The sequence below is a fragment of the Triticum aestivum genome, chromosome 6B (assembly GCF_018294505.1).
Source record: "Triticum aestivum cultivar Chinese Spring chromosome 6B, IWGSC CS RefSeq v2.1, whole genome shotgun sequence".
Lineage (NCBI taxonomy): Eukaryota > Viridiplantae > Streptophyta > Magnoliopsida > Poales > Poaceae > Triticum > Triticum aestivum.
Genome location: NC_057810.1, coordinates 24,574,078 through 24,586,270, shown reverse-complemented (window position 1 = coordinate 24,586,270; position 12,193 = coordinate 24,574,078). Strand labels below are relative to the sequence as shown.

Genomic DNA, 12,193 nt, shown 5'->3' with positions numbered 1-12,193 from the left:
CCCGCCACCTCGTCGCATCCCCACGCCGGGACAATGGCCCCCCGGGACTCAAACCCCCCTCCCCCACTCGAAGCTCCGCCTCGACTCGCCGCTCACTCGATCCATTCAGAGGGGCTCCTCGCCTCAGCTCGCCGCTTGGCCGTAGAAAAGAAGTCCGGGCAGCGGACATGGCCGCCGCCGCCGCCTCCAAGCAGCCGCCTCTGTACATTGCCGTCGCCGACGACCGCCGGGGGAGGAGCGGCTTCCGCTACACGCGGCCCGTCCTGCAGAGCGCGCTCCAGCTCATGGGCTGCAAGCCGCGCCACGCCTTCAAGGTCCGTCGTCTTCCCCACTCCTGCTTGTCCCCCAATCTTTCTGCCTCATCTCACTTTTGTAGTCCTGCTTTCGGAGCCAAATACCAGGGTCTTTTCTTAGATAGATGGATTGTTTCATGATCCAGTTTACATTTTTGTTCCCCTGGGTTCAGTCTGAATCTTTTAGATTAGACTCAGCATCCTACGGTCTCTGTCGCTGTCACCATGATTCAGTTAAGGAATGTCCAGCATGCAACATTAATTCTTATATCTGAATCAAGCTGGTCGATTTGTGTTCCCTGGTATAATACTGTCCACCTTGTTTAAAATAATCCACATTCTTACACTCTCTGGTTTCTTGCTATACATCCTACAGTTACTTTTGTAGTCTGTTCTCCTGAGTTCAGTTTCAGTCCCCTAATTTAGTGGTGGTGCCAACTGCCAAGTAGTACTACGGAATGATTAATGATAGATTGGAATCCACATCACAATCATAGTATCTCTGTCCATGTTATCATGGATTTGTTCAGGAATATAATGTTATCTGCCTTGTCTATTCTATTTTCAGTACACTATCTGTTTACTTATCATGTAGTAACTGTTACCATTCTAGATGCAATATCCTGACACCTTAATTAGCTTTCCTAGACTACCTAAACTGAACAAATGACAACGGTGTCTCACCCACCAATTGTTTGTTCATGTCACCAGATCAGCAAGAGAGTGTTCGATGTGGCCAGGAGCGCCTTCGTAGACTCGTCGAAACTGAATGGATCCACCACACAGGAGGATGGCATGAAGGTCGCCGAGCTCCTGGACGCGGAGAACATGACCAACATACCGTTCGAGCTGTACAAGACCCAGACCACTGCCGTTGTTTCCAGGGAGGAGTTCCTGGATGTCGTGTGCGACGCCCTCACCTTGTACAAGTACGTCGGGCCCAATCAGAGAGCCGACCTGCTCCTCGCCTGCAGGTAACTGCGCCGCACCATTTCGCCAACCTTCGACTATTTCCCAAGATCATATCATCCAATCTTCAACAAGTTGAATGACTTCTGTGAAATGTTCTTCTGATAGGAATTTGTTCCATCAGTGACCTTTCCTTTTGTGTGTTCCCTGTTTTCTACGTCAGGATAAAGGAGAGGAAAGAATCAGTGACAGTACTGTTGTGTGGCACAAGTGGGTGCGGCAAGTCCACTCTATCATCCTTGCTGGTAAGTGTTTATCTTCTTGTTAGGGAAACCCTTCGTTGGCGGATAGAAGTTGATGGACCCCTTGTGCTTGCACTTAGTACTATACTGTGTATATCTATGAAAAACCGCGTTGCCTGCTACAGGTGAATTGGGTGATAATTCTGCAATTCCTTACTCCTGCCTTTTTTGGTTTTCTCCCAGGGTAACAGGTTGGGTATCACAACCGTGGTTTCTACCGACTCTATACGGCACATGATGAGGAGTTTCGTAGAAGAGAAAGAAAACCCTCTGCTCTACGCGTCAACCTACCACGCAGGAGATTATCTAGACCCCGTTGCGGTTGCCCAAGCCAAGGCGAAAAGCAAGGCCAACAAACTCGCTGTTGTTTCTCATTCAAACGCTGATGCAGACAAAGATGCCGGCACTTCATCAGATGAGAAGTGCCATAATGGCGCATCCTCCTCGGACTCGCCTCCTAGTAGAACCGAAGTTCCCAGCAAGAAGCAGATGGCGATAGAAGGATACAAGGCGCAGAGTGAGATGATCATTGGCAGCCTTGACAGACTAATTACGACCTGGGAGGAGCGGAAAGAATCTCTAATTGTAGAAGGGGTTCATTTAAGCCTGAATTTTGTGGTATGTATGGTCAAGAACCATATGCTATTCTCTTCGCGCACAAAAACAAAAGAATCATGTTGTTTACCTGTATTATTTTGTTTCCTTAGTGACTACATTCTTGTCTTTACTCTTATAGTTGTCTAATGTATGATAGATGGGGCTGATGAAGAAACATCCCTCCGTGATACCGTTTATGGTATACATTACGAACGAGGAGAAGCATTTGGAACGGTTTGCGGTCCGTGCAAAGTACATGACGCTTGATCCGGCGAAGAACAGGTACGTCAAATACATCCAGAACATCAGAGCAATCCAGGAGTACCTCTGCAACCGGGCCGACAAGCATCGAGTGCCGAAGATCAACAACACCAACGTAGACCGGAGCGTGGCGGCCATACACGCCACGGTTTTTAGCTGCCTTCGCCGGCGGGAGGCAGGGGAGCAGTTTTATGACCCACACACAAACACTGCAGCTATAGTGGATGAAGAGTACAGGAGCCAGTGCGCCGCAAACTCGTCGAGTTCCAAGGGGATGTTTCAGCTGATTCAGAGGAAGGGGTCTTCTAGGAATCTGATGGCGCTGCTTAACACCGACGGCTCCGTTGCTAAGGCGTGGCCTGTCGATGCCGGCGACAGCAGTGGAAACGGAAATGACGGCACGGGCAGTGAGAAGTCTGTTGGAAATCCTATGTATGGCCCGCTGCAAATTGGGAAGGCAGAGCCTGTCAATCTTCAGTTTGGCTCTTTCGGGATTAGTGCGTGGCCAAGTGACACCGGATGCGCCAGTCATGCTGGTAGCGCCGATGACTCCAAGGCTGATGGCACAGATACAGGGAGTAGGTATTTATCCTCGTGTTGCAGCACACCAAAGATGTCAGATGATAATTCCAAAGAGGTCTGCATCTTAAAGTAATCCTTTATGTTATTATAAGTATATTTCACAATTGGTTATGTGCATAGAAAATGAGTTACGCTGTGATAATAATCTAATGTTTGTCACGGCTCACAAGTCAAAACAGTTAATTATGTGCATGGATAGATCATTAACCCTTCAGATTTCTTAAAAACGGCATTTATATGTAGCCTAGTATTAGTTGAAGCAAAATGCCAATTCTGTACTTGGCCTGACAGACACTGCTTCATCTCATACAGATACAGCTTGCGGATAAGTATTCAGTGTTTGACAGCGAAGAAGAAGCAGAGGAAGTCGATGCTGGTGATGCAGAGACGGATGACGACGATCTGACTGACGAAGAAAAGGAAATTCAAGAGGTAGTGTAAAAATAACATGTTTTATTCTTCATCTTTCATCCTCCTTCTCTCTGCACGGTAATGTCATGACAATAATGTCTGGCATGAAGAAATAACGTAAATTTGTTTGTGGGAAAATCTTACGAAAGCTGCTGCTACGATAATAAGAAAACTATAACGAGGTAAAAGTTTATAGTTGTTTGTGCTAGTGGTACAAAAATTTGGAGTCAGCCTCATTCTTTGCTGTAGATGAAAAAATGAGTATGCCGTGCTGCAGTTTTATCGACATACCAACTGTTGCGGTGCTGCATTCCAGCTAGAGAGACACCATTAAGTCGAACAGGAAAGTTTAGGGTACTTATAACTGATTTTCCATTCTTTTGTCCATGAAGCAGATGGAGGAAGCAGGATCAGTGGATGAGCAGTCGACCAAGTCGGACGAGGAGTACGACGACCTGGCCATGAGAGAGAACGGCTACTGGTCAGACGATGAGCAGCAGACCACTCCGATGAAGCAGCCCCCGAACCCCGGCGCAGGAGGCGGCGATGATGACGATGACGATAATGCCATGAAGAAGACTGACGACAACAACCTGAACCAGCTGCTGGAGATGGGAAACGACGTCGGCGCGGAGATGCCGTGCGCCCACCCTCTCACGATGAACAGCGGGAACCGTGCCGATGAGACGGTGCGCACTCGGCCCGGAAGGGCTGTTGTAGCACCCGCACTGCCATCTGGGTTCCCATCCAATAGGTGCTGCTAGATCCCAGCATCCTCACCTGAGCTTGGGTTAAGCTACGTAGACAGATAGCTATCTAGCTGTGTTGTTGTTCTTCTTGTTGCAAGATGGTAGCGAGTAGCACCCCATCATATGTTGTTGTACTGGTTTCTGAAGTAGATCAGGGGAGGGAGGGGAGCAGACTGTCCTCCCCTCACTCCCTGACAGGATGGATCATGGATGGACATATAATCATATATATATATACTACAATACATGAATAGTAGCAAGATGAAGATGAAGATGAAGAATTCCCCTTGATTGATCGATCGATTCATGGCAGAAGAAGAGTTGGATACTTGCTGCGGCGATTGCTACTGAAAAAGAGGCGGCTTTGCTAATTGGTGGTGGTGGTGGTCTTGGCGCGGAAGGGGACGGCGCCGGAGCCGTCGCAGGCGGTGCAGGAGCGGGTGGAGGAGCAGCGGGTGCAGTAGGTCCACTTGGTGGGGAGGCCGGCGGTGTAGCGGGTGGCCATGTTCTTGGCGGCCCGCCGCGCCCGGCCGGCCGCCTCCTCGCCGACCTCCTTGAACACGAACCCCTCCCCCTTGCACCGCGGGCAGAGGCCGCTCCCGCCGCACGCGGAGCACTCCTCCGACGCCTCCTGCTTCTCTGTGGGCGCCGGCTGCTCCGCCTTCCGGTCGCCCCGCAGGAGCACGGCGGCGGCCACCCCCGCCGCCGCCACCCCGGCCGCCACCAGCGCCGTCTCCGGCAGCGCGCGTGGGCGGCGGAGGCGGCGCGCGCTCGGAGAAGCGGCTGGCCGTGCGGTCGTGGCTGTGTAGAGGAGTGAGCAGCTGCTGCTGGTGCGTGTGGAGGAGGAGGCTGGCCATGGAGGCGGTGAGCAAGAGGGGGAGGCTGCCGCTGCTGCCATGGCCATGGCCATCGAATCTATCTATCTCTGCCTCTCTGCTTCATTATCCCCTCAGCTGGGTGGACATTTGGCACCCGGGCTCATGTATTTAAAAAAAATCGAAAGTGTTGCTTAGAAGTTTCAAAAAGAAAAAAAAAGTTACATATTGTTAAAAGAAAAGAGAGACAATTGACAAGTAGTGGAATCGCTGTTCTCATTGATTGGGTTTGTTACAATATATACATCCCGTAGGGACGCGATGATACATAGGGACACGAAGGGAGAGGCGCGTCGGTTGCCTGTTGGCAACGGCATGGCAGTTAACAAGGGGAGATTCCCTTTCAATTAAACATGTGTGTTTAATTCTAACACTCCCCCTAATCTTCGCTTGTCCATGTAGTATCATCAACTCGAAAGAGTCTCCTCCAAAAACCATGTGGGAAAAATATGAGGAGTAGTGTAGAATATGTTGCTAAAACTCCTTCAAACCCAGTGGGAAAAATAAGGAGAAAATGATGCAACATATAATGGTTATTGTCTCTTTTAACTCAATACCAGGAAACTCATAGAGTTTAGAGGACGATAAATATGTCATATACACTTTCTTAAAAACCCCGGTGGGGAAAATAGAAAGTATGACATATGATCTCATGTTGATATTACCTCATTAAAAACCTTCATGAGAACCTTTAAAGTAAACTCATTAAGGAAAAAAAGAGTATAATATGATGCTTTGAACAGGAACAATTCACGAAAGTACTCCCCCTGATTCTTGCAAATTCCGAAGCCATCACATACCAACTCCATGAACGTATTTCTGGAATGTAGAAGCTGGTAGAGACTTGGTGAACAAATCATTCACATGATTTGACTTGCAAGATATGCAATATGATGATATTGCTAATTACGTAACCTGTTTGCATCCGGGCAACACAAGCAACATTATCTTTGAGATAATGGTTGGTGGATGTAGCCATGAGGTCTGTTTGGAAGACTCTTCATGAGGGGGCTACCACACCTAGTATGAACACTAAGCTTGTCTACGATCTGACATAGTGGGGATCTAATCGATGTATCCAATGATATCGGTGTTCACATTTCTGTGAAACTGAAAAACCAGGACAAGATGTTTGATGCCTTTGGAGATATCGATAGATATTCTTGAGTCCCAACCAATTGTGTTTGGTGGATCCAATGGCATTATGGAACGTTGAGTCCCAATATCTCATTTCCATCATCTCTTGGTCTAAATAGATCTTTCTCTACGTCTAGAGAATGAACTACCATGAGAGTTATGGATGGATAATATTTGTCCATAATGGATTTCTCCAATATATTTTGGATATAGACAACATAGTATACCATAATGTATGAATGAAGGTGCTCAAGTTGTAGTAACGAGCGGTATTTTGGTTTACCCAAATCCTTCTTAAACTCTGTCATTTAGATGATTACATGTGTCGTCATTGCAGACACACAAACATGGATAATCATCATTGTAGGAGTAATCCTTGTGAATAAGGAACTCACTACGTCGGTTGTACCAAATGTACCGACGATAATAATAAGTCATATGGTGACTTATTGATTTTACACAATATATGTTGCATTTTGTACTTCGATTCAGAATTGAGATTCCATCGGAAATCAATCATATATGTCTGAATCTAGTGATCCACATGGACATGTGATCACTACATCTATCAACTACAGAGATAGATGATTTTGAACTGCCAATGATATAAGTTATCGGAATGAGATTCCACCTCTGGAGAATAGTTGGGTATCTGCGTGAACCCTTGTGCTACAATACTTGCTCTTTGTTTCACCACCTCATTGTTCTCAATTCTATTTCTAGAAGAAAACTGGTGTAGGTATTGCCTATGAATACCTTCCCATTATTGAGCAAGATCATTTCTACCTAGATTATACCCTTTGCTTGAGTTCAGTCCGAGTGTTGATCACACTTTGCCATGGCCATGGTCTTTGGATCTGAATCATTTGTAAGGTTTTGCAATCTAGTTGAGAAATGTATGTCGACAATTATAGACTTCCGGTTATATGATTCTCCAGAATCTGTATATCAATATATAGTTGATGAAAATATCGTTACCCGTAGTGACTTCTCGCGATTTCCCAATGCGATTGAGTCGGGTATTCCGATGTCCCGGTCATTGTGTGCACTATGACCTGGGTTGGTGGAGGTTTCCCGTCCACTGGGTGTATACTACCCATTAGGTGTCTGCCAACGTGAAGTTAACTTGCATTTACTGATTCACAGGCCTTGATATCCTTGCTTACGAGAAGCTGAATCCTGGTGTACTTCTGCTATACATCTCCCCATGTTGCTTTGAACAAGGAGTGGAGTGGATTTTGCTGGTACCTCTACTCTTTCAGGCGTACTTTTGCAGGATTGTAGGATTGTGTGACACCTTTATAGTCAGTAAATGAATCTGGCAGATTATTTGCAATGTGTTGCAAATCTTCTGAATGCATGGCTCAGATCTTTGAGTACGTGGATTTGGGGTAGAAATGTGTTGAACATTCCCCTAATTTCCTGGCATTTTTATGGTACTTGAAATCTCCCCCTAATGCCTGGAAATGTTCCTCATTAAATCAGCATACTGGCCTTGAATAACTCCCCATGCGAGGGGCTTGAGGTATTGACGGAAATACAGTTATTCCTCACATAGATCCTAACTATATGTTGAGGGGCCAATGATGTATGCCGGGTGGTGATATCAGTATGCAACCGAATTACCCCAGATAGGAAATACTTGATAGATTTCCACGTATCAAAGACATAGGGGAATAATATTATGCAGTTTGGTCATGAGCGTGTAAAACTACATGACTCCAACATAAAGTTGGTAAGTTGCAATTCCAAAGTAAAGATAATGCAATGAGCATAACTCTTTGGATAGGATTCTACCAAACCATTTTGAGTCTAGACATTAGGACAAATTGCTAAACTTCAATCCAAGGGCCAGAGAGAAGGCACTCAAGGAGAATTCTGCAATGTTATCCATTCGATTTGCTTGAAATCGATGTCAGGATAATGAGCCAATGGTTTCGTGTGAATAAAGGACACACTTAAGACCATCATGTAGATATGTCTTTTAAAACCATGGAATACCTGAATAGTCTACTCAATGGCTGGGAAGAGCCACTTACCTCGACTTGATGCACTCAAGGAGTCTGAGTGGTTCAGCGTAGACTTTAAGGTGTTCGAGCCTTAAAATTAGCTTCCCTGTGTCACTTGTAGTGCACATAAAATCCAAATGTTATTAGACTTTAGCATCATAATAATCACAAACTATTGGAATTGCTGATAGTTTCGTTTCAACCCAATGTCTCGATGACCAAGGCTAGTATGCCAAGTTTGTCATGTACAAGACACTCTGGAAAACTATCTCGTACGCAACATGTGCTACGGGTTGAGTCGTATGTGTAGTTCAATCCAGAAGATACACAGAGAATGTGCTTGCCATATCCGTTGCATATGGTAAAGAGAAGTTATTTCTCTTTGTTGTCATCATAAGTTTCGCTATGGAAACTATTTTGATGGATACCTTCATAGTTTAGTAGGGTACGAGTTAAACCTGGGAAGCAATAAAGCATCCCGACGTTACTCGAGTACCCACAGGGATAATAAATACGACTCGAGTTGAGCTAACAAATACCTCATCGCGTGTAGCGATTTAAATATCTCCTTTCTCTCAATGAGAGTGGAAACATTGGACTTCCCTGAGTATAAAGTTTGTGGTGCATATACCCACAAAGCACATATCATTTTTCATCGGATTGACTCCCGTAGAAATCTATATATAAACGTGAAGATTCTCAATATGAAAATCACTATCAGATATATAGAATACATACAAATGTATTTGTATCAAAGTGCCGATACAATATATTGTGATATACAATATATGATGACAACAATATTTATGTTCTTATTAGAACATCGTAAATGGACATAAATTATGTTGACCACTGAGGAGATTGATAGACTAGACAAAGTCTTCAAACATGTTAGTTGATGCATATTCAACCTTCATGTTCTCCGTGCTCATAGGGTCCCGTGACTGCTGATAGTCATGTTGGAGGGATGAAGTGAGATTCAAACCTTTGCCCTTGAGATTCTTTACGCCCCAGGAATAGTTGATACATAATAACCCGATGTTGAGACCAGGATCGATATAATGCCTTAAGATTTATAAGGCAACATATTTTTCTGTTAGCGGTGTGATTCCGACTAGAGGTGAATTCTACGGTCTTGGATTGCACACATTATTCCACGAGACACAAGAGCGATCATGATGTCCATGGCCCAGATAGGACAGTGGTGGCCATTGAGGACGAATGCCTCAAACTCTATAGCCATATGTTACCTCTATGGGTAAACCAGAGATGATTAATTTACAACCAGTAAATTAAAGACCATCATGGTTGATGTTGTAATGAACTTAGAAAAATCAATGGGTATTTCAAGAAGTTATCTTGAAACCATTAGTGTGAATCTCAAATTGCTAAGTATGACATCTTGAAGATAGGGAGTAGATCTCGCAGCACTAGGGAGTATAATCTGATGAAATCAGTAGATACTCACTCCTGATGCCTTATCTCATGACTTAGTAAAATGTGTGGAAGAGCACTTTGTCAATCATAATGTCGAAACGACAAAATATAGGCTTTATCAGTAGTCATCGATAATCTGCATAGGCAGTAGATCCATGACTATTGTGTGATCTCAAGCATCAATTTGAAGAAATCACCTTGAATTTTGCACCCGTATTTGCAAAAAATTGAAAATCTCAATTGCAAATAGACGTATTAATCTCGACATGTAGCAAACATGGAGATACATACATTCCGGAATACATCATACTCAATGGAAATACACTACTATTGTAATGAACAGTAATGATGTTGTAAACTTGATGTTCAAGTGAGAGCTTGAGTTGTACAGACCTCAAATTAAATGAGATGATGTTGTATCAAGTTGCAAGATAATTCAGCAAAGTGAATTAATATTTTGCGAGAGAAATTAGTCTCAATCGCAATGAGATTGTTTTGCGAGAGAAAAAAAATTCTCAATCACAGATCAGTACTCTAGAGGTACTAAATTTATCTTTGCAAGAGATAAAAACAAATCTCAATTGCAAATAATAGATGTAATGAATCTCAACATGTAAGAAACATGGAAATATATTACATCACGTTCTGGAATACAAGGTACTCTACAGAAACATAGTATTTAAGACAAATACTGGAAATAATAGGGTCAACACAGATCAACGTTACTACCTCCGTCTCGGTGAATAAGTCATTCGCGTAGTTCTAGGTTGACGATTTAACTATCTAAATATATATTATATGTGATAAAAAATATATATTTAGAAACTACATCGTTGTAGAAATCTAGTGATATACTTTTCATGACATATAGCACATATTTAATTCCTCAAATCGATGACCTAGAACTACGCGAATAATTTATTCACCTAGACGGAGGTAGTAGTAAATAGCATTGTTAACAGGAGCAATTTGCAAAATCCCCGAAATTGAAGGATGATGTGCGAATATTAGCCTGGACCACTGAATCAGCCTGTTTTGCTAATTCTAGTAACTGCAGGGACCTTAGTGTAAAGAGACGAAGAGATAAGGTTCTCCATCGTGATTCCCTACGTGGGCACAAATCAATCGATTTGCTTCACAGAACCACCGCTTGGATGGTTCGAGCCACGCCGGAGGGACACCACGATGTTGGTCACTGCGGACCGCGCCGACAAATCCGCGGGGTGGGGAGCAGCGCCATGTGGTCGCTCTCGCGGGCGTCACCAGTGGAGAATCCTCACTGGTGAGATGCAGGCCATAAAGCAGCGCGGACGGGTGCAGCGGCGCCAAAGGCGCGGGCGGGCGCAGCGCGCAGCGCGCGAGGGCGAGGGGGCCGGACGCGGTGCCGTTCGCGAGCCCGAGTGCCGCGGGGCTCCGTGAGCCGGAGCGGCCGGAGTGGCCGTTCGACGGAGTCGGGGACGGCAGGCGCGGCGGCGCGGCGGCGTCGCCCGGGACACGCGCGACCGTCGGCAACCTCTGGAGCGGCACGCCGGCTTCTGCTTCAACAACCGCTGGGGTCGAAGGCTGCAGCGGCGGATCATGACGGGAAAGTCGTACTGGTGCAGGGGGCATACTACCCAGCCATGCACCGAGCACCAGAACGGCGGCGGCGGAGCCGCCAGCGCCGGGTCGATGCCCCCATCGGCCTCGAGCCTTGGTGCAGCCGGACCGGCCAGAAGCCGGGCGGGCACATCGGGCTGCACAGGCTGGTTCGACGGCCCCGCGCCGTTCCGGTGGTTGCGACGGAGGTCCTGGCGGCGCTGGTTCCAACCTCCACGCCGGAAGCGGCGGAGGTCGCGCACACGATGCTCGAAGCGGCGGCCACGGCCATGGACGCAAAGGAGGCGGAGAAACAGGGACATCGAAACTCGAGGCATGGTTCCGTTTCTCACCTTTTCCCTGTTCTCCATGTCTTCTCGTCGGAATTGCTCTCGCCGGAGCGCGTGCTGATAACTTGTTAAAAGAAAAGAGAGACAATTGACAAGTAGTGGAATCGCTGTTCTCATTGATTGGGTTTGTTACAATATATACATCCCGTAGGGACGCGATGATACATAGGGACACGAAGGGAGAGGCGCGTCGGTTGCCTGTTGGCAACGGCATGGCAGTTAACAAGGGGAGATTCCCTTTCAATTAAACATGTGTGTTTAATTCTAACACATATGAGTACATATGGATGTTCTCTAATTACCTGTAAGATTTCGTGATGTGGCATCATAGATTATATGCTACGCTACAGAAAAAAAGACTAATATCCGGCCCGAAAATAAGAATATACAAGGCCATTTTGGTTCATGTATTCGTGCTTTTGTATACGGCGCATATAAATGTGTATATCCACAAAAATCCGCGCGTGCACACACGTAGATATATATAATTTTTAAAAAAGGTCACGGTGAGTAAGTCATTCGCGTAGTTGTAGGTCGAAGCAGGGAACCCTTTCGATGAAGAGTCAAAGGAAGGAGGGGACGATGAGGGCAAGAGGCGCCCGAACACGATCAACGGGCAGACATGAAGAAGAGGAGGACACGCAGGGCTCGCCGTTGGCTTCAATGCTGAAGAGTTGATCGTGAATTGATTTTAGAGAGGTGG

At 45.8% G+C, this 12,193-nt stretch overlaps 2 protein-coding genes across 3 annotated transcripts; one reads left to right on the top strand and one right to left on the bottom strand.

Annotated features, from left to right (window-relative positions):
• Positions 1-4,349, top strand: LOC123135499 (P-loop NTPase domain-containing protein LPA1). 2 transcript variants are annotated; one of them, XM_044554582.1, is made up of 7 exons: positions 1-314; positions 1,005-1,267; positions 1,426-1,507; positions 1,688-2,122; positions 2,259-2,999; positions 3,257-3,376; positions 3,748-4,349. In XM_044554582.1, exons 1-7 carry the CDS (start codon positions 168-170, stop codon positions 4,117-4,119), a joined length of 2,160 nt encoding a protein of 719 aa, XP_044410517.1. In that variant the 5' UTR covers positions 1-167; the 3' UTR covers positions 4,120-4,349. The 2 variants fall into 2 exon arrangements, with proteins under 2 accessions (XP_044410517.1, XP_044410518.1); XM_044554583.1 differs by having other exon boundaries at positions 7-314; positions 3,751-4,349.
• LOC123135500 (uncharacterized) lies at positions 4,316-5,075 on the bottom strand. The gene has a single exon (XM_044554584.1). The coding sequence runs from the start codon at positions 5,012-5,014 to the stop codon at positions 4,472-4,474; it is 543 nt and encodes a 180-aa protein (XP_044410519.1). The 5' UTR covers positions 5,015-5,075; the 3' UTR covers positions 4,316-4,471.
• Positions 5,076-12,193: the final 7,118 nt, after the last annotated feature.

What these genes read in the sequence shown, in the direction of transcription:
- LOC123135500 (XM_044554584.1), bottom strand. Translation starts at nt 5,014, where the DNA reads ATGGCCATGGCCATGGCAGCAGCGGCAGCCTCCCCCTCTTGCTCACCG.
- LOC123135499 (XM_044554582.1), top strand. Translation starts at nt 168, where the DNA reads ATGGCCGCCGCCGCCGCCTCCAAGCAGCCGCCTCTGTACATTGCCGTC. An exon ending in AGCCGCGCCACGCCTTCAAG is followed by an intron (nt 315 to 1,004) that starts GTCCGTCGTCTT and finishes TCATGTCACCAG; the next exon opens with ATCAGCAAGAGAGTGTTCGA. An exon ending in AAGAAAAGGAAATTCAAGAG is followed by an intron (nt 3,377 to 3,747) that starts GTAGTGTAAAAA and finishes TTGTCCATGAAG; the next exon opens with CAGATGGAGGAAGCAGGATC.